The 22,206-nt window shown below is 49.2% G+C and overlaps 1 protein-coding gene across 11 annotated transcripts in view; it reads left to right on the plus strand.

The window, feature by feature from the left end:
* FNIP2 (folliculin interacting protein 2) overlaps positions 1-22,206 on the plus strand; it is a 139,297-nt gene that overhangs the window by 36,675 nt on the left and 80,416 nt on the right. For all 11 annotated transcript variants that reach the window (XR_003434931.1, XR_003434929.1, XR_003434930.1 and 8 more), the window contains exon 2: positions 21,120-21,246. Coding sequence is in view for 8 of the 11 variants with exons in the window: in XM_027116842.1 (XP_026972643.1) it covers positions 21,120-21,246 (127 nt within the window). In the remaining 3 variants the exon portion in view is untranslated. The remainder of the gene's footprint in view (positions 1-21,119; positions 21,247-22,206) is intronic.

Here is a 22,206-nt window from a genome sequence, read left to right on the forward strand (position 1 = left end):
GGCAGGAAGGAAGGCGCTGGGATGAACCGGGGCTCCTGATGCAGCCCATCAAAGGAATAGCATTGTTCTGGCTGTATTCTCCTCTTTTCCTGATGTGCAAATAGTGCTTTATTCCAAACTCCTGCTAATTCTGTGGTACATATTTCTCAATTACTTCACCGTAAATTTAATAATACCTTTTGGGGGAAGAAAAACACGTTGTTTTTTATCTTTGGTAATCAGTAATTACATACTTTTTTTTTTGCCCATATAACTTATTTATTTATTTTGGTTTTCATTCTGTACTCTTGTTGATTTATTTTATTATTTTTTATACAGCAGGTTCTTATTAGTTATCCATTTTATACATATTAGTGTATACATGTGAATCCCAATCTCCCAGGTCATCCCACCACCACCCCCCAGCCGCTTTCCCTGCTTGATGTCCATACGTTTGTTCTGTACATCTGTGTCTCTATTTCTGCCCTGCAAACCCATTCATCTGTACCATTTTTCTAGGTTCCACATATGTGAGTTAATATACGATATTTGTTTTTCTCCTGACTTACCTCACTCTGTGTGACAATCTCTAGGTCCATCCACATCGCTACAAATGACCCAATTTCGTTCCTTTTTTATGGCTGAGTAATATTCCATTGTATATATGTGCCACATCTTCTTTATCCATTCCTCTGTCAGTGGGCATTTAGGCTGCTTCCATGACTTGCCGTATTCTTTTAGGTTGATTATTTCATCCATTTTGGAAGAATTCATTCATTTTATTAGTAGTAGCTCTTAATTGAAACACTACTTGTAAAGAATTTTAGTGCATTCAGTGAAACAGAAAAGTTCTTTGGGAAGTGCATTTCATTCCAAAATTTTAGTTAGATAGACAGTGAGGAGGGCCAAAGAGTAAGCTCTGATTCTCGTGATTAGTGTAAGTTTCTAAATTCGCTTAAATGTTTCTGCTTTTTTCCTTGTACAAGTTTTCTCAAAATCACTATGACTCATAAACTGTTTATCCCATAAAGGTCGTTCTTGGTTGACAGATAATCAGCATATGATTTCTGTCATGTAAAAATTGTTGTATTTCTTCAATGGAAACTTAGTAAAATGGTATATAGTCCCCCGCAGGGTAGGCGCTCATAGATTGAAAATCCCGTGCTGTCCACTCGGTCACAGAGATTCGCGTGAGTGTTCAGATACGAGTTTCACTTGTGTGCTCTCCGTGTCTGTGTCTCATCTAGAAAGGACGGCTGAGTGGCAGGAGGAGCCGGTGGTGGGTTGACACTCAGTTGTCTCGAGTCTTGATCTGGATCCGATCCTGATCCCAGCTCTGCTGCCCGGAGGCCGTGTAACCCTGGCGAGTCCCCTCCTTTCCTGGGTCTCACTCTCAACTGTTCAGCTGTGTAGCTGGTTCAGACTACTTCTGAAATTCTCTCCTTCTCTGAGATTGTACAGGGTAACATCAGGACCTTCTGAACTTCCTATTCCTGTTATTCAGGCAATTCTGGATTCCCCCAAGTAGGTATTTGGGGTTCCAGGGGTGGCACCCACATGAGAAGGTGGCGACGTGCAGGGCCACACCAATTCTTACAGAACTTCTAAAGTTTTCGGTATGAACTTCTGCTTCTCACTTTCAGTGAATTTGCTATTTGAGGCAGGATTTTAATCATTTTTATGTAAACAGTACTTTTAACTTAACAAGAAGTTTTCACATCCATTAGCTCCTTTCCTTAGTTTAATTTCCTTTAGATTTACTTCTCAGGTGCTGAGACGTTTTTAGACTTCTGTACCGTGGTGACGTGTGTGTCATTTAGTTGGAATTCATCTCTCGTTGGACCAGTTGTCTTGGTCCCTTTCCCACTTTCTCTTCCCCTTTGTACAGCCTGGAAAAGGTGTGCGTTGTGTGCAGTACTGTGCTTGGTTTCCTGAGTTTCTCTGGGACTCGGGTTGGTCTCAGGATGGAGTGAATCATCGTTAGGCGCTTGAGCACCCAAGTGCTCACGAGTTGTCTGTGTGTCCAGGTCAGGTGGCAGCCAGCCAGGTGTGACTCCCAACGCCTGCTTTGCTCTTGGGTTACCTTAAATCCACAGTTTCGGGTGGTCGTCTTAGCCGAGCACGCTGATGAGCAGTTTCTTCTTTTCGCTTTTTCCTTCTCTCCTCATGATTTTCCACTTAGGCAAAGGTGAAGAGAAAGATACCACAAACACGGTGGAGAGGTGCCAGGTACCTAACAGTGGCACGGTGTAAACCTGGCGCAGTGCAGGGCAGAGAGAGAAACGTTCGATCTTCCCTCCGTGGTTCTTGTGGAATGAAACATTTCAGACCTGGGAACTCCGAACTACGATGCTGGGCTTCAAATGTAATTGCTTCCAATCTGCTTTCTTAAAGCTGCTAATAACTTGATTTTCCCAGCTTTCCCAGCAAGTTAGATACATCCATAGGGCTGCTTATATGCGGACTCTGGGAGGATTTGCCATGTTTATCCATGAGCTGCTGTTTCTCTGATGGCAGGAGAAAATTCGACACATCTTGGCCCTGAAAAGTGTACCCCACACATGCCGAGGAGGAACTGAAACAGCCCTTCAGAGTCAGTGGTGCCTGAAGTTTCACATCTTGACATTTAGATTCAGAAGAGATCCGTTGTACTGCTTTACGGTCACCAGGACGGAGGGAGCAGAAGTAATGAGTGTAGATCTCTGATTGATCTACGATTTGGATGAGCTAATTTTACTGAAAAAGGTAGAGCCTTCGCTTGTCTGTGCAAGGATCTTACGGAGAAGACAAATACAGAAACCGGGCTGTGTTTTCCTCGGTGCGCGCCTCACGGAGATACGCTGCCCGTGACTGCACCACCGTCTTTGTTTAGGGTACTTGGGGTTCTGAAGATTTTAGTAAAAGGCTACTAAAGGGAGGGTCAGGCAGGCTGGGGTGGGGAGGGGCGGGGGGGTGTTCACTGTGCTTTCCACCTAGAAACACCGTGAAAACCTTCCTGCTTAGGAGATGGAGCTGCCGGACAGGTTGAGTGCAGGGCCTAGGCAGAGCCCCGCCCGGGCCAGCTGACAGCCCCGTGCTGGTGACCCACTCCACAGGGGGCTGCAGACGCGGGGGCGGGCGGGGGGACTCTCCCAGATGCCTGGGCATTGCCCCACACGTTCCCTGACCTCCCTGCCTGCCTTCCCTTTTCGCTGACTTCCTGTGCCACGAGGTTTTCTCTGCCTCGTTAAGAGAGTCTGTTTGCACTGGTTGGTGGATGGGATTTCGAGGTGTCATCTGAGGATGAGTGAATGGCTGCAGGAATGCAGAAGTTGCTGCAGAGCCCTGCTGCTTGAGATTCAGAGAACATTCATCTCTGAGGCCACATCTCTCAGGGATGAATCAGAGCAGCCTCCGTACGGGGGCTGCCGCATGGAAGCTGCCAACTGGCTGACACTCCGTCTGGCTCTTATTCTGATAAGTATCGACGACAGGCAGGGTGAAGCCCTTGTTACTCGTCACCGTAGAGAACCGTGTGGAGAGGGACAGTGTTCCAGGCAGAAGGCAGGTCCCTCCAGCTGTGGGGTCCACAGGCAGGCGCCGGGCGGCAGCCGAAGGCTTTTCCCCAAGCTCTGCTGGCCGGGTGCATGGCCACGGCTCCTGGGTCTCCTGGTGAGTCCTGTTGTGAGTCAGGCTGAGGCTCGCCTTATCGCCTTATTGTTACAGTAACAGAAGCTGAATAACCGCTGAACAAGGGGAAGCAGGCCTCGTGGGAGCTGGTGAGAGCGATAACCCGTGACCCGCCTGATGTCATTAGACTCCCAGCCAGACCTCACCAAGGGGGACCCAGCCGGGGGATTCCCGGCAACGCGCCTCCCCTTGGTGGGATCCCGGCTTTATATGGAGTGTTGCGCATCCATCAGACATTTACATCTTGAAGGGTTTCCTCCTCCTCTTACTCTCTGACCTTTCTTAGTTCAGAAAGGTTAAAAATAACCCACAAAACACTACTCTCGGGTCTTCACAGAACAGATGTGAATTAAAATGCGGTCTTTTTTTTTTTTCTCACTATGACATTTTCTTTCACTTTCATGCCTCCCCCTCCCCAAAGGCAAACAAAAGAAAAAAAAAAAAAAAACCCGAAACCTTGGTAGAGCTAAGCTAGTTTTTCCACTTAGTGATTTTTTAAAGAAACTCACTCCTAACATGTGAGAACATAGAATGTGGCGCCAGGTTTAGGGAAAGCTCCTCTGATCTGGGATCTGCTCTGCCTTGATCTCACCATCTCAGGCTCATCTCCCCCTGGAACTCGCTGTGTCTTCTGGGTGGTCACCTCATCTCTCTGTCTTTCTGTTTTCTCTTCTAAAAGAAATTAAAGTGGTGGACCGGGCGGGTGATCCCCAAAGATGTGTTCTTAAAAATGTAGATTCCTGAACCTCACTTCAGATCCACCGGACCCAATTCCTGGAAGTGGAGCCTGGGAAGCTTTGTTCATTACAAACAAACACGCAGAGCCTCTGGGGTTAGGTCTAGTGAAGAGTCAGGTCTGGGACCACCAGAGGGGGTGTCTGAGCCCCTCCAGCTCCAACATGCCGACTGTCTGTCAGGAACCGACGGGACCCAGGGATGTCAGACAGACGTGAGGACCTTGGCAACCGAGGGAGTCATAACCGTCTCATCTGGGGAGCAAGCCACGTGGGCATTTGAGGAAGCATATTCTCAGGAAAGGGAGGAGTAAGTGCAGAGCTCCTAAGGCAGGAACATGCTTGGCGCGCACCGTAACCAGTGATGCCCGAGGGATGCAGCCAGTGGGCGGTCCTCCGCGGGCCCGTGAGTGGGCGGTCGGGCCTGCAGCTGCGCACTGCGGTGTGAGAGGAAGGCGCAGCTTGCCGGCCCCCCAGCCTCTCGCCCATTGGCCTTTGCTTGAGAACGAACATTCCTGCCACGGAGCCTCTTTGTGTCTAACCATTGTTCTCTCCAGGCAGTGACTGCTGCCTTCGTGTGAACTGCTTTTACGAGAGCTGATGGAGGACCACGGTAGGCTCTGCAGAGCCCGGTGCGAGGCCCCCCTCCTCCCAGGTGGGCGCACGGGCCCCAGGGGAGGCGGCCTGCGCTTCTGCTGAACCAGGGACAGAGACTTCGGCGGCCGCATGCAAGCTCAAGGAACGTGTCCTTGGTTCTTGTGTTCACAGGGAATTCTCTAGCAGTCTAAATGATCTTCAGAGAATAATCCTATTGCAAACTTAAAACCAGTGCTTATTACTCAGAGTTCCTATATTTTAAAAGTCCCCTTGACCCCTGAATTTTTATAAAAATAGACTCTATGTTTTAGAGCAGTTTTAGGTGCCCTGGAAAGTTAAGCAGATAGTTCAGAGCCCCCGTCTCCTGCCTGCCCCTCACTCACCCCTCCCCTACCGTCAGCATGTGTTACAGCGGATGAACCTGCAATTGACACATCATCATCACCCCAAACCCCGGTTTACATTTGAGGTTCACTCTTGGTGGCGTTCATTCTGTGGGTCTGGACAAACGTGTAATGAAACGTACCCATCAATAGAGTGTCATACAGAGTAGTTTCACGGCCCTAAAAATCCTCTGTGTTCTGCCTTTTCATGCTTCCCCTAACCCCCCGGCAGCCCTGATCTTTTCAACTGTCTCGATAGTTTTGCCTTTCCTAGAATGTCATTTGGTTGGAATCATGCAGCTCGTAGCCTTTTCACGTTGGCTTCCCTCAGTCATATGCATTAAAGTCTTCTCCATGTCTTCTCATGGCTCGATAGCTCATTTCTGTTCAGCACTGAATAATGTTCCATCATCTGGAGGTACCAGTTTATTTATCCAGTCGTCTACTGAAGGGCGTCTTGGGTGCTTCCACATTTTGGCAGTTGTGACTAAAGCCGCAGTAGACATCCACGTGCAGGGTTTTGTGTGGACCTACGTTTAGTTCCTCTGGGTAAATGTCAAGGAGTATGGTTCCTGAGTTGTAAGGTGAGAGCTTATTTAGTTTTGTAAGAAACCACCAAACTTCCGGAGTGGCTGCACCAGGTTGCGTTCCCACCAGCAGTGAGCGACAGTTCCTGTTGCTCCACAGCCTCTTAGCACTTGCTGTTGTCAGTGTTCTGGATGTGGGCCACTCTAATGGGTCTGTGGTAGTATCTCGTTGTTTTGATGTGTATTTCTCTAATGACATATGTTGCGGAGCACCTTTTTCATGTGCTGATTTGCCATCTGTACATCTTTTGTGAGCTGTCCAGGTCTTTTGCCCGTTTTTAAATTGGGTTGTTTGTTTTCTTATTGTTGAGTTTTACGAGTTTTTTGTATATTACGGATACCAGTCCTTCATCGGAATTGTCTTTTGCAAATATTTTCGCCCAGTCTGTGGCTTGTCTTCTTCTCTTGATGTTGTCTTTCACGGACCAGAGGTTTTAATTTTGATGAGGTCCGGCACGTCAGCTGTTTCTTTCATGGAGCGTGCCTTTCTGTGTGGTCACCACCATGCTCAAGGTCATCTGTTTTCTCCTGTGTTATTCTAGGAGTTTTAAAGTCTTGCATTTGGGGTCTGTGATCTATTTTGAGTTAAAACTTTGTAAAGGATTTAAGGTCTGTGTCGAGATTCTTTGTTCTGAGTGTGGGCGTCCACTCGTTTCAGCACTGTTTGCTGAAAGACTGTCTTTCCTACAACGTGTTGCCTTTGCTCCTTTGTCGAAGGTCATTTGAGTGTGTGTGACTCTGAGTCTGGGTCCTCTGCTCTTCTTTGTTGATCTGTTTGTCTGTTCTTGCACCAGGACCACGCTGTCTTGTTTGCTGTAACTGGAGTAAGCCCTGAAGTTGGGTAGTGTCATTCCTCGGACTTTGTTCTTCTCCTTCAATGTCCTGTTGGCTGTCCTGGGTGCTGTGCCTCCTTTCCACGTGAACTTTAGAACCAGTTTGTCGATATCCACAAAGTAACTTGTTGGGATTTTGATTGGGATTTCATTGAATCTTTAGACCAACTTGGGAAGAACTGACGCCTTGAGTCTTCCACCCGTGAACATGGAATATCTCTCCATTTATTTAGTTCTCCTTTGATTTTCTTTATCAGAGTTTTGTCGTTTTCTTCATATAGATCTTGTACACATTGTGTTAGATTTATACCTAACTATTTCTTTTGGTGGGGGGATGCTAATATAAGTAGTATTGTGTTTTTAATTTTAAATTCCACTTGTTAATTGCCAGTATATGAAATATTTAAAAAATATTTTAACAGGTATATTTTTCAGAACATGGCTGCATTCATGTCAGGCTAGTTGCATTCTCCTTTTTAAATGCCTCCATCTTTTTCTTTTATATTGTTACTAAACTTATTTTTAATACTTTTCTTAAACATTTTTTCTGATTATCACAATGGTACAATTTTGTTACAAAGCATTTGGAAAATGCAAGCAAATATAAAAATGAAAACCTAAATTACTAGCAGTGCTATCACACAAATTTTTACTCCTATTAATACTTTGATTTATTTCCTTGAATTTTTGGTACATGGATGTAAGCTGCACTGTATTAACTAAACCATATATTGATATATATGTATTTTACATATATATTATATATATATAATACATATATATAAAATCTGTTTTCTTATTATACCACGACGTTTTCCCCATGGCCATAAAACTTTTTTTTTTTTTTTTTTTTTTGGTGGTACGCGGGCCTCTCACTGCTGTGGCCTCTCCCGTTGTGGAGCATGGGCTCCGGACGCGCAGGCTCAGCGGTCATGGCTCACGGGCCCAGCCGCTCCGCGGCATGTGGGATCTTCCCGGACCGGGGCACGAACGCATGTCCCCTGCATCGGCAGGCGGACTCTCAACCACTGCGCCACCAGGGAAGCCCAATAAAACATTTTTAAGACAATTTTTAATGACTTTGTAGTATCTGAAATTGATGGCCTCAAAAATCTTGGGTATGTTCTGAATGGATGTGAAGGTTTCCAGTTTTTGACGTTACAACCCTATTTGTGTTCAAATATCTGATGGTCTCCTTGGGAGGGCATTTTCCTTGGAGGAAGTCTGAAGGAGACCCATTTTCCTTCCCCAACAGAATTTGAAAATTGAGACACAGAAATTGGTCAGGTAGGTGGGAAACAGGCAGCGTGGGTTACAAGGGGCCGTGGCCTGTCGACGCTCAGGAGTCAGCACCGCTTGCTCACTGGTTCTCAGCATCCTCGGACGCCCCGGCCTTGCCACGCGGGACGCGCCCCGTGCACCTGAGGCCGGGAGTTGAGGACCAGGTCAGCATGTGTGCTCTGCAGGCAGGTGGATGCCAAAGAGTGAAGGCAAGTTGTCCATCAGAATTGATTCCTCTTCCCCGGGAGGCCAGTGGGCGGGCAGAGCAGTCAGGAGTGTGCCGCTCGTCAGAACTGGGCCTCTGCTGGGAACCTGGAGGCAAAGATAAGCAGGCCTCCAGCCCTAACGTCTTCTCTGGGTTCCTAAGTCACTTCTTAAAGGGTATGAACGTGAGCGTTTTTCCTTAACATTTTGAAGAGCATTTTATCTCCGTGTCTTCAGACATAATACATTCACTTGGTTCAACAACAAAGAATATACATCTGAATCTTGTCGTTCCTACCTCTTTTTTCTTCCCCATCCCATTCAGGTAATCAGTTTTATTAGTTTGCTATAAATTTCTTTTTTTTCTCATTTTAAAAGCCATGTAACGCTTTCATTTTATTATGAAATCTTCGTCATACCGAAAGTGCAGACTATGCTATATTAACCATATGTGTAACCACAGCCCAGTTTTCTTAAATCTTAACATTTTGCCACTTTTGCTTCACATGTATGATTTTTTTAAAAAAAGAACTAAAACATTAGGGAAGTAGATGATGCTTCCTGCATCATCCTTCCTGGGCCCCATCTCCCTCCCTTCCTTCCAGAGGTAACCACGGTCTGAATATGGTAGTTCGCATTCCTCTGCATATCTGTCATTTACTGGCTGGGATGTATCCATAAATCGTACTGGGTTACACGTATTTAACGTTTTAAAGTGGACATCATACTGTACGTATTATTTTGAAGCTTACTTTTTTATACAGCTGTATGTTTTTGAGATCCGTTTGTATAACTCCATGTACTCTAGTGTGTTAATTCCAAATTCACTATAGCACTCCACTGTGTGAATATGCTACAAATTATGTATCTGTTAGTCTATTAATGAACCTTTCTTTCTTTTTTTTTTTTTTACAAATTTTACTATCATATACAATGTTGCAGCATATAGTAGTATCACATGTGTCCCTGTCTGCACATCTGCATGGATTTCATAGGGTGAAAGAAATGGAGTTTAAGTTTTAGGAAATATGACCCTTTGGCTTTACTCAATATTCTCCGAAGTTAGTGCCCGACTCCCTTCCCACCAGCAGCGCGTGGTTGTCCTCACTGCACACCACCCTTGGAGCAGGGTCGGTTAAAGGGGAATGTAAGTGGAATCTCGTTTTCTTCTAAAACAGCTTTATCGAGATGTCACTCACTACTGCAATGCACCCATTTGAAGTCTATCCATACTTAAGCGGATGTGCTGTGTCCTCAGGGTTATACACTCATCACCACATCAACTTCGGGACATTTTCACGGCCCTTGAAAGAAACCGCCCCCCACAGAAGTTGGCTGTCGTCCCCCGGTCTCCTCAGCTCTAGGCAGCCACTCATTTACTGTCTGTCTCTGTAGATTTGCCTGGTTCTGGACGTTTCCTGTAAGCAGCAGCGTACAGTCCATCATGTCGTATGTTCTTCCGTGGTTGACTTCTTACGTTTACGTCATGTTTTCAAGGTTCACCCGTGTTCTGGGCATGTAATGGCATTTCGTTCCTTTCTAGTGCTGAATCGTATTCTGTCGAGTGGATAGGCTGGATTTTATTTATCCAGCGAGGGACGTGTGGTTTTTCCCATGTTTTGGGCCTCGTGAATGGTGCTGTTCTAAAGATTCCTGGACAGATTTTATACGGACTTTTTTTTCTGGATGAAGAGATGACAGTTTGGATGCCGGGAACAGCAGACACAGGTCCCAGGCGTCCCCCTGGTGCAGGCGGGCGGGGGGGGTGAGAAGCGGCAGGGGGCCATTTCTCCAGCCCCCTTGGCCAGCGTGGCTCAGGGCCTCCCCACCGACGTCGTGGAGTCACGGAGACCTCGTGGCGACCCCCGTGGAGCACGAGCCCTTCCTCCCCTTCCCCCGCAAGGCCTTTCCGCAGCGATCACGCGTGTTCCGGCCTCAGGTCCCGACAGCTGGCCTCTGGAGGACCGTGACCCAGCGCTGTCTTTTGCGAGGCTTGCCTTCTCCGCCCAGCCAGGGACGGCAGTTCCAGGCCAGCTCATCCACCGTCTTGGCCGTTCAGTTAAAAAACCAAGCTTAGGAGGTGTGGGCCCAGCTCCTGGCGTGTTCTGTTGGCTTCCTCCCACGCCTGTCCGTGGCTGGCCGTGGACCGCGAGGCCTGGAACTCCCTTTCAGAACCAATGGAGCAAACACCCACTCCTGATAAACTAAGGTCGCTCCTTACCTGGGTCAGCCGAATATTCTAGTGAGTTTTGCAATCAGAAGTCAGAACTATTCTTCCCCTTCCTACTTTTTAAAAACTCAATTTGCTTAAACTGAATCTTTTTACATTTCTTTGGTGCGGAAGTAAGCAAATACAAGTATGTATCCTTCCTTCTTCCACAGGAGGAGGAGTGTGTGCCCCAGGGTCTGCTCCCTCTGTGTGGACTTGGCCGTGGGACCCGGCTCTCCACCCCCACCCCAACCGTGTCCTGCTGGGTGCATCCAGCAGGAGGGATGGAATTTGCCCTGCCCGTGTTCTCTCCAGTTGTTTCTAGTTCTCTGCTTTTAGCCCACAAGCTACAATCACACGTTTCCGTCTGTTTAGTTCCAGAAGCGGGATCGGAGTTCCAAGGTTAACGATACTGGTGACTCTCAGAGCTGTGACCAGTTAGTTACCCTCCATCTGAACCTGCACCGATCTGTGCCTCTGCCTGTATTTTTCTCATGTGGGCTGTCTTACCTTTTGGATCTTTGCCAATCTGATAGGGGCATGACTTTAATTTGCTTTTCTCTTTCCAAGAGTGAGAGTTAGCATCTTTTCCTGTGTTTGAGGACCATCTTATTTTTGTTTTTCTGTGAACTGTCTGTGTCCATTGCCCACCTCTCCATTGGTTTGCAAATCTTTATTGATTTCTGGTTGTTCTTTATCTATTAGGGAGATTAATCCTTTGTCTGTGATACGAGTCGCTGACGTTTTTGTGAACTTTTCAAAAAGTGCTTGATCACATTTTTGCTACACAATTGAGGTCATACTCTATACATAATCCCGTGTTCTGTTTCTCAGTCTTAACACTGTATCATCAGCATTTTTCTTTTTCAAATGTAGCATTTCTTTAGACCCTGAGAGGGAAACGCACAGGGAGGTCTTGGGATGCAGAGCGTGTGACGCTGAGTGGTTTGCTCGTGGTGTGGAGGTGATGGCCCAGCAGCGCGGGGAGAGCAGAGTTTGGGGTCAGGAGACATTGGTTCGAGTCCCGCCTTTGCCACTTACTGGTTCCAGCCTTATTAAAGTCTCCTAACTGCAGCATGAAATACGTGGTGTAGTGCCCGCTCTCACAGGGCATCTGTGGACGCCAGCTCAGGTGCATTCTGGAAAGGAGTTAGGTGGGTATTTCTTGGGCGCCCTGTGGCTCTCACCACCAGCCTCCCTGCCTGCACCCAGACGTCAGGCCTTCTGGAACTAGCATCTCTAGTCTCTGAGATTATGCGGTAAAAATGGACAGTTATTTAATGTGGTGGAAATCAATTCAGTACAGTCCTGGAATGGTAATCACAAACTGAAAGCTGTAAGTAGGTTGGATACATGAGAAGAGGCGTCACTTTCTTAGAAACGTCATCGTGTCTTTGGGGGAAGCAGGGGGTGAAAAGGGGCAGGAGAATGTGGCGTGTGGATGCTGAGAAGGAAGCTCACTAAACGTCACTGTCTGAGGCCGAACTACGGGTTTGAAATGGAATCTGAAGGCCCTGAATCCATTAAGGTCGTTTCCCTGAGGGAGTTCACCCACTGCCTCAGGCCTCAGCTTCAGAAGCTTCTTGGAGCAAACTGCCATTGAGCTTGTCTGTCTTAAGACAATACTTGAGTCTTGGATGGATTTAAAGAAAGAGTGTTCCTGCTGTATTCCTCAGTTTCATTGTTTATTTTTAATTTTTCCAGAGAGAGTACAGTCATACGGTTAAATATTCAAAAGCCACAGTGTCTTTTTTTTTTTTTAACTTTTTTATTTTTATTTTTTTGGCTGTGCCGAGAGGCATGCGGGATCTTAGTTCCCCAACTGGGGATGGAACCCGCGCCCCCTGCAGTGGAAGCCCAGAGTCTTAACCGCTGGACCGCCAGGGAAGTCCCCAAAGCCGCAGAGGCTCAGTGAATCCCCGCAGCACGCTGACCAGCGGCCTGGCTCTGCGATAAGCACCATGCAGTTAGCCCTCAAGTCAGGGCTCGTGAGGAGGGTCCCGCTGTCATCCCCGTTCTGCAGGTGGGGGGTTGCCGAGGAGCACAGAGGGAGGTGCTTGCCAGGCCGCACGGCTGGGAGGAGGCAGGGCGCAAACGCAGGCTGCCCGGCCCCGAGCCTGCAGCTCCCTTGCTCTGCGGCCCTGGCAGACGTGCATCAGGTGGTGTCAGGAAGCCCTCTCCCTGTGCCCTGGAGGGAGGGGCCCACTTGCTTCTCTCTCCCAACAACCCAGCCCCCTGCTCCAGATGGTACCAGGCTTACAGCTACATGTCTTTCTAGACACACTCTGTGCAAATACAATAAAATCCAGAGTTTTTTCCTTGTGTCTCCTTTTCAAAAATACATACGGTAGCTTTCTATACACAGCGTTTTATATACTTCTTTTTTCCAGTTAAAGTGATGTCCTAGCGCGTATTCTGTCATCACATGAGGAGAGTTCCCCATTCGGGGTTGTATCCGTGTAGCACCCCATTGTAGGGATGTACCATCCCATGCTAACACTTAGCTCCAGTCCTTTACCGCTCCAGATGGTGCTGCAGTGGATCCCTTTTTGTGCGTAATCAATTTGGACCCATGTAAGTTGATCTGTAGGATTAATTCCTGAAGTGGAATTGCTGGGTCAAAGAGTATGTGAGTATGTGTGTTTGTACCCATCTCTCTCCCACTCTGTCTCCCACTCTCTCTCTGTTTTCCTTATTTTGGCCCCTGCCCTGCAGCACTGCCTCCCCACTCCTCCCCCACCTACTCGCCTATACCCATCTCTTCTAGGGATAATAGTTTACGACCAAACATAGGTACAGCTTCTACTTAGTTTGACTTTCCCATTTTGCAAACACAAGATCTTATGGAAAGAATCATGCTTTTATCCTCTGAAAACCTCTAGAAAAACTGACCTCTAGAAACCTCTAGGGAAAAAGAATCATTACCTTATCTGTGTGCAAGTTAAGTGGATCTAGAATCAGCTCATGTATAAGGCTATGTCTTGAGTGTTTACTTCGAAATTCATTCACTTACCTGTTATGAGTAAGACGGTTTCCCTGGGTGGAGGGGAGGCTGGGAAACCTTCCCTTCAGGAAAAGCTATGGAATCATGTTGATGCAAGTTAGCTTTGAGCGGAGGTGAAAATGACATCTCGGCCGTTCTGGGATACAGGGATGCATATTGATGGTCTGGGTTATGCTGACAAGAGTGTGAAAGAATTAGCTCAGGGAATAGTGAATTAATGTATGCGTGGAGGTGGATCGCAAAGCTGCTTTTTAAAAAAATAGCTTCTAGCTTCTAGACACAGGAAAAGAATTAGTAGCGCTCTTTTAAGAATTCAAGGAACGCTTTTGGAAAATATGAGCCGTAGTTAGAAATTCTGTACGTTTTTAAAGAGGAGAAAGGGAAGAACCTGTTGATAACCACAACAGAACCTGGGAAGCCAGCGAGGGCGGCGTCCTGGCTGCTGCAGTGCCCCTCAGGGACACCTGCCCACTCAGCGTCACTCTTGCCTCTAGAGAACTTGCGCTTTTCCCCTTCAGACTTTGCCAGCAATCTCTGAACGTTCTGCTGATTCGAGGTGCGTTTGTGCTGCCTCCGTATCACAGTGCAGACTCCCTGTAGGAAGGCGAGGGGTACCACGCAGGGATGGAAGTTGGTCCACGAAGGTGGCTGTCCTCCTCGTACCCGGCTGAGGTCACCTGTTCTGAGTTGTACCCTGCACACCCAGTAGATGGTTTGTGTCAAGAGTCGGAAGGCTGAGACCTTGGAGGTCATTCTGGCCGCAGTCCGTGTCTTACGGAGGAGGGGGCACTGGGGTCAGGTGCTCGTCCGGGCAGGGGGCCAGGCGTCTGGCATGCAGCCTGGTCCCGGCCAGGGGCTGTGGGGACCGGGAGCGCCACACAGACTCCACCTGCTTCCGAGTCCTACTCGACGTCACCCCGAGCTCAGGAAGGATGGGTGGGATCTGTCTTTCCTCTTCAGTGTTTCACAGTTCCCTGTTCGTAGCTCCCAAACCTCAGGCCGTGTGGTGACTCACGATGTTCTGTCTTTGCTGTGTGAACATATTACGTGAAGGCTGTGTGGTGTGAGCTCGTGACCAGCGTGGACATTCATAGCGCTGTCTCGGCGGGAACCGTGCCCCCGGCCACCGGCGGCCTCCCTACGCGTCAGCCTCCACCGCCAGCTCGTTAGGACTGCTCATATCTGGGGTGATGTAGAGGGGACTTCTGGCCTTGACACTGGGCAGCAACCTCTTATCCTACAGCCCCCAAATCCTAAAACCTCTGAAAAAAAAGTTGAAACTGACCTGAACTATTCCTGATAGTCTCTTGATAATCCGTTTAGCATAAACACTCATCACTTGGGCTGGTGAGATTCTAATTTGTTCGACGTTGGGGTTTGATTACACCTCAGGCCCTAAAGGAGCTGTTATATAATATGTGGTATAAGCTTCTTTCTAAAATTAAAAAAAATTCCGAATTCTGAAACATCTGGACCCAAGGATCTCAGTTAAGGGACCGTGTATCTGAACTCACCTTTGAGGCCTGCGTTACAGTTATGAAAGTACTTTCATCCTTATTCTCTGTCTTTCCCAGCAGCCTGGTGAGGCAGGTGAGGGCTGCATTGGGGGACAGCTGAGCTTTGGAGTCGGTGCCTTCCCAGAGTCACCTGGGGTGAAAGTGGCCGCGCTGGAGCTGGGAGCTCAGTCTACCCTAGAGGGTCACCCATTTTCCAGGTGTCACGTCGTCTGTGACCTCGCCCCACGCTTCTCCCCCGCTAGGCAGACTTGACCTCTCCTTCCTTCTGTAGATGTTTATCTCCATCCCCGTGACGGTAGCGTTTACTGATTGGTCTGTGCGTTGGCCCTTCCATGTCGGATTGTAAGCATTTTGAGGTAGGCACCGATCTCATTGATTTCGCTGCCCGGTGTCTTTCATGGCAGCTGGTCAGGCCGGATGCAGGCGTGGTCACTGGGGCTCAGGTTACAGTGCTTTTGCCAAGCCAGGCTGCCTACAGTGGGGATTGATGTTTTCAGTCCACGTTTCTTTTACAAAAGCAATAAAGGATTTACCTTTATTTATCACCTGCTTTCTTTTTCTTTTTTTTTTTTTTTTTGCGGTACACGGGCCTCTCACTGCTGTGGCCCCTCCCGCCGCGGAGCACAGGCTCCGGACGCGCAGGCTCAGCGGCCATGGCTCATGGGCCCAGCCGCTCCGCGGCATGTGGGATCCTCCCGGACCGGGGCACGAACCCGTGCCCCTGCATCGGCAGGCGGACTCTCAACCACTGCGCCACCAGGGAAGCCCTATCACCTGCTTTCTTAAAGACAAAAAAAAGTTGCAGCCAATATCCAAAATAAATATTGGAAAATAACAGCGGGGTACATTTAATTGGAATCGTTTAAAAACTGTACCTTTAGGTTCTTATTATGTATTAAAGCCCCTGATGAGAATCTGAATCTTTAAGTACTTTTTCACTATGCTCTTGACCCCAGGACAGCAATTCAGAGGTGAATTTTTATGTAGGTTTTCTGAAACTAAAAACCAGGCAGTCTGTGGAGCTGAAGTTGTACCAGTGCAAAAGAGAGGAAGAAAGACAAATCAGCTCATTTGCAAATTACTTTTCCTGCTAGCCATCTTCCTGAGCTACTAACCTAGGAAAAAAGAAACAAGAGAATTCCAAATATGTTACTGCCACGTATCTACATAATTCTTTTTTCTTGCAATAAATAACTTGCTACTGGGCGGGAAGTAGCACACATTTGTGCTGACACGTTTGTGCTGGCGGGGTGAGCTCTGGTCGCCATCTCATCAAACACAACTTCCCTTTTTCCTTCACCCTGCTGATCCTTTATTTTCATGGCGGGAAAACGTCACCTTGAGCCAGTGAGTTCATGGGAGCAGTGGCTGTACCCAGGGCCTGGAGCTGCTGGGCGGATGGATGGATGGTGTTTGCCAGTCTTTGTTGTGACCGTCATTGTCGGTTTTGTTGATTCTGTGGTGTTTCATATTCCTTTTTCTTGGACCATTTAAAGTTCCCTAGCATACCTGACTCTTTAAACATTCACATTCTCAGATCACAAGACGGTCTTTCAACTCCTCCCGTGAACTTGACTTTGACGATTTTTGTTTCCTTGCATGAGAGCCAGAGGAAGAATATTTTTGAGGGCTTCTTCTCTCATAGACCGTGGTTCCACCGGACGTACTGAGCCCACTTCCAGCCTGATTCCTGCAAATGTTCAGGGGAGGAATCCGACGCCCACCCTGCAGGTCCCGGGGGACAAATCACTGCAGCAAACCTGACACCTCCTGGCCTGGTCCTTGCCAGCACAAGGCCTGGAAACCCTGGGTGCGCAGGTCAAGGCCCCTCTCCATTTCCCAGAAGATGGTTTCTCAGGCAGCTTCAGTCCTCTCCTAGCACAGGTCTGATCGTGTCAGCCGCTCTCTCAGGAGGCTGGAATGGCACACACCCCATCGCTCGTGGAGCGGACACATGTTCCTTGACGTAGCAGTCAGGGTCCTGCTCCGGAAGTCCTGAACTTCCCAGTTCTGTGCGGTCCTGCTGCAAGAGCCCTAGCCTAGCCGCCCCAGCCCTGGACGCCGTGCCACTCGACCGTGGGCCTGTGCCCTGCCCTCGGCCTGCAGCGACTTCCCACTCGCCGCCACGCCCGAGCCTGGCCACCTTCACTCCTTCCAGTCCAGACGCTGCTTCTCCCGGGCACGTCTCCTGTTCCTTGTCCTCTTGTTTTCTCTGGTCACCGACGTGCCTGCCTCTTCAAGTTCTTAGGAATAAGGACATTTCTTATTTGTAGTATCCACCCCCTACCCCCCGAGGGCCAGCATTCCTTGGCTTTCCTGCGCTTGTAGCCCGCAGCTCCGATCTCTGCCCCTGACATCACACAGCCATCTTCCCTGTGTCTGTGTCCAGATTTCCCTCCTCTTAAGAAGACACCAGTCCTTGGATCAGGGCTCAGCCTGATCTAGGATGGCCTCGCCTTGATGACATCTGCAGAGACCCTGTTTCCAAACAAGGTCATACTCACAGGTACCAGGAATTAGGAACTGGACCTCTCTTTCGGGGGACACACTTCAGCCGCAGCACATGGTTACGTCTTCCTTAAAGACGATTCTGTTTCTCTACTTACAATCGTTTGAATGATTATTGCTTGTCACCTTTCAGGTAAGTGACCGAGACTTTGGTCCCTCACTTTGCGCTCTTGATGACCAGTTCCAGAAACAAGATCTGGTTTAGTTCCAACCGGGCAAATCTTCACATCGTGGAATTTTAAAACTGGAAAGGGTCTATCTAAGTACTTCTGTTGAAATTTTACAGTAGGGAAGGGTAGACAAACCGTCTTATTTTCTTCTGCCTCAGGTCGTACAGCTGTGACCATAAAGTAGACAAATAACACCGTGTCCCCCGATGCCAGGGGCAGTGATCTTCCCTTGCTTTCAACAAAAGCCAAGACACAGGGTGTTTCTGATGAGAGTAAGTGTCTCTACAGCTGTAGCCAGACATTTTACGGCAAAGGCCCAAGGCTCATTTTTCAGCCTCTTGCAATCCTGCAGAGAGTCGCCCTCAGCACAGCTCCAGGAACGGTGTCTGGGGGTTGGGGTGAGTGTGGGCACGAAGGGAATATGTACGGCTGTGGCCACGGGTGACTCGAGGGTGGCACGGAGGAGCCCGCAGCATGCTGGGGGGCCGCACCTGAGCGCCTGTCGTCCTTGTGACGCGCGGCGAGGCCAGAGCCCAGGGGGGACCCAAGCTTGCTTCCTTCGGAAGCATCGTTTAACCGCCTGCATTTCCTGTCCCGGGTGACTGGACTGTGACTCCCTCTAAGGTCAGAGACGGGGGACGCCAGAATTACGATTAGGTGTTAAATCAGTGACGCTATTCATGTGCAAGAAGAAAAATAGAGTTTTCCTCGTATTTTAGAAAATGCTTTATAAAGTATTCGGATGGTCAAAAAGTTGGACCATCTGACATACATGGTTTTCCTTTCCCACGTCTTTTCTTTTCATCTTTTTAAATTGAAAAATCACGTGAAATGTTTTATAGGGTGTTGTGATCATTATTAAATTGTAGCTCTTCCAGAGGGGCTGTCCTCAGTTCGACTGACATTTGAGTCACCGTTAACCCTCAGAAATAAGGACTGAGCAGGTTGCTTTGTAAATGATAACGCTGTTTTGACAAGATATCATTGTTGGGGCAAAACAGATTGAGCATGAAAACAAAAAGCCATGAAATCTTTGTCGCTTTTTCGATGTTAATCACTTCGACCTGTGTACTGTGCTTTAGTAATTGCAGAGGGTGTTTTTAATGACCTGGTGTGAAATGTCATGGTTCCTTCGGGACTTGTCGGGTTGGGGTGACAGCTGGCTGACGGCTCCCCTCTGCTTCCTCTGGTGACTCGGTCCTCAGGTCAGCTCTCAGCTTGCGACGGCTAAAAACAGGCCCCGACTGCGCAGCCCAGTGTGGGTTAGGGGGACGTGTCCAACCAGCCAGGCCTGGACCGAGAGCAGGAGACGATCAACTTCTGAAACAAACTTGCTGAGTTGTATCAAAACCAGCACCAGGGCTTCCCTGGTGGCGCAGTGGTTGGGAGTGCGCCTGCCGATGCAGGGGACACGGGTTCGTGCCCCGGTCTGGGAAGATCCCACATGCCGCGGAGCGGCTGGGCCCGTGAGCCATGGCCGCTGAGCCTGCGCATCCGGAGCGTGTGCTCCGCAACGGGAGAGGCCACAACAGTGAGAGGCCCGCGTACCGCAAAAAAAAAAAAAAAAAAAAAAAAAAACAGCACCAAGGTTGCTGGGCCTGGCAGCTTAGAGCACAGGCTGTTGAGAAGGTGCAACCAGAACTTGATGTTTTGGAGACAAGGATTTAAGACAACAGATCTGCTCCCCGAAAAGCATGTGTTCTGTGTTGACTACCACAGCCTGAAGAGGAGAGGACCAGTGATGCGCAATTCGTGGTTGGGGACCAGCTGCTGTAGCGATGTTTCTAAAAAGTCGTTAGCATGAACGGTTCTTTCGGTAATTATTAGCATTTCGGAGCGCTTACCTGTGTCAGCCGCTGTGTAAAGCACTTTCATTTAATTTCTACGGCAGCTTTGCGAGCTTGGCGTTAATATGTCCGTCGCACTGATGGAGAAACGGATCTCAGAGGATGTGTATCTGTATCCACATGTGTGTGACTTCACTCTGTTACACCATCTCTTAGTTTTACAGTGTGATGTTGTCTGTCCTCTAACTCTCCGTCTGCCACCACCTTCCTCTTCTGTGCTCGCAGCGCCTGGCGCCCGCCGGCCTCTGTCCACACTGAACCTGCCGCCGGTACCCGTCCCCTCTCCTCCCCCCGGCTGCCGTCTCTCTAGCCTCGATTTGAAGGGCCCAAGCTCTGAAGAGTAAATTCTACCTGGCCCTCCTGCTTCTCGTCTTAATCCACCCCAGCCCTGTTTTCCTTAGAGCTGCAAATTGACCTCTCGAAAGTGCAGGCTGAGTTCCCCGACCTGCTCGCCTGCGCTCAGGGATGAGCTGGCCCTTGCTGCCCCCTGCCCACCGCCCTCCGCAGCTCACTGTCTCCTTCTGCCTGTCTTTTCCTGCATCTCCTCCGTCCCGTCCTCTTCCTGCTGTGTCCTTCATTCCCACACTTTACCTCTCTTTAACTCCTGCTTCTTCAAGTCCTGCTTAAATGTCCCTTCCTTAACTCCTAGGGACTTCCCTGCCGCTCCCCAGCACCGCTTAAACTTGAAAATATGAGTCTTACCACATCCTTTTCTTTCTTGCCCTTGGACATCTGTAGTTACACGTGAGGACTCGCCCAGTGTTCCGCACTGAACTGTGTCCTCCCTGAGGGCAGGGGCAGAGTCTGCTTCGTTGAACAACTGCTCGCTCTCTAGCTTCGAGCACAGTGACGGTTACACAGCAGGCGCTCAGATCTGTGTCCACTGGTTAACAGACACGTAACTGCAGATGCCCAAAGCGGAGCATCTCGATGGTTGCCCTTTCTTAGTCCTCGCGTTCTGATTTCACTTGTTGCTCGAGAACGAACCTGCGTTCGGAGCAGTTTTGTCCCAGTGGCTTTGGGTTGGCTTTATCGCCGATGGTCATTTTCCGCCATTCAGACGCTGTACCGTGATGCACTTGGTTTTCCAAACTTCTGTGTCAGACCAGCCACGATACAAGAAAAGGCTAAGTTTCAGGACATGTGAGCCCTCTCTGTTTGTCCTGAGCCTGGGTGGGTGGGAGGGGAAAAGCGAGGGCTCCCCTGACAGGCTGCAGGTTCCTGGCCCGATGGCGCAGAGGCCTGAACGCTCCAGAGCCTCTGACCTCAGCTGTGACGCCCCCAGAACCCAGGCGCCGGGTTCGGCTCCCTCCACAGCCCTGGCCGCTCCTGCCTGATGTCTCTGCCCAAAGTTGCTTTGGAAGGAGAGGCTTTCTCTCCAGTGGTTTATCATCTCAGGAGCCTTCCCAGCCTTGGTCGTGGGCACTGGCCCATCGGAGTCCACAGACAGGGCCGTGTGCCCGGGTCTGTGGGGATCACACCTTCTGCACACTGGGGCTTCCGTGTGCAGGCGGACACCGGCTGGGAGACTTGTCTGTCTGCGACCATCCCGAGCGTCGCCGCTAACACGACTCCTTTCTCTCTTGTGAATCCACAGTTGGTCCTGTTCGGAGTTGGACCTGAACGAGATTCGCCTGATAGTTTACCAGGACTGTGAGAGGAGAGGCAGACAAGTCTTGTTTGACTCTAAAGCTGTTCACAAGATCGAGGAGGCGGCAGCTCAGGTAGGAACTATGGATTCGCTTTCGTCCTTTTTGTTTGTTCGTCCATTGCCTGCTCTTCGGGCTGAATTGCACAGCGCCGTCAGTGGTTCAGAGGAAACACGGGCAGAGGTCCCTCCGCCCACCCCATTTGCGTTCTTGTTAATATACACAGGTGAGACTGTTAGCAAGTCATCGTGCAGATGCTAAGCATCGTACTTTAGACGTTACAGCGAGTCATCGTGCAGATGCTAAGCATCGTACTTTAGACGTTACCAGAAGTGACTTTGCTGGTAAGTTGCAATCCAGTAGGATTTTGATGCCAAGTGTGTACCGTTAATGGGAAAACTGAGAATGCTAAAATTCATGCAGCGTTCGCCTGAAGGGAAGGTCTGGTATTACCCATAGATAGTAAGAGGTGATACATAGCACTGGGTTAGACAGAACTGGAGCGCTTTCCTGGCCACGGGGCTGCAGGGTGCTAACATGCACTGTCGTCTGCAAAAGGGCCTGCAACCCAAGCCTGTTTGACCAAGGAAGTTTTATCTCCTTTTTATAGCGGAGGGCGGTGTGGGGGTAGTAGTGGTGGTGATGATGACGGTGGTGATGGTAGAGGTGAGGGTGGTGGTGGTGATGGAGATGATGGTGATGGAAGTGATGGTGATGGTGATGGAGGTGTTGGTGGTGATGGAGGTGATGATAGTGATGGAGGTGATGGTGGAGGCGATGGTGATGGAAGTGATGGTGGTGGTGATGGTGATGGAGGTGGTGGTGGTGATGGAGGTGATGATAGTGATGGAGGTGATGGTGGAGGTGATGGTGATGGAGGTGATGGAGGTGATGGTGATGGAGGTGATGGTGGCGGTGACAGAGGTGATGGTGGTGGTCGTAGTGCTGGTGGTGGTGGTATGGGGCGTGGAGGTCTGAGGGTGGGTAAAGTGGGGACAGAGCAGCTCTTGATGCCTCGGAGCCAGAATGGGAAAG

This window comes from Aethalodelphis obliquidens, unplaced genomic scaffold, assembly GCF_003676395.1.
Source record: "Aethalodelphis obliquidens isolate GAN/ISIS:26980383/991018 unplaced genomic scaffold, ASM367639v1 scaffold17, whole genome shotgun sequence".
Lineage (NCBI taxonomy): Eukaryota > Metazoa > Chordata > Mammalia > Artiodactyla > Delphinidae > Aethalodelphis > Aethalodelphis obliquidens.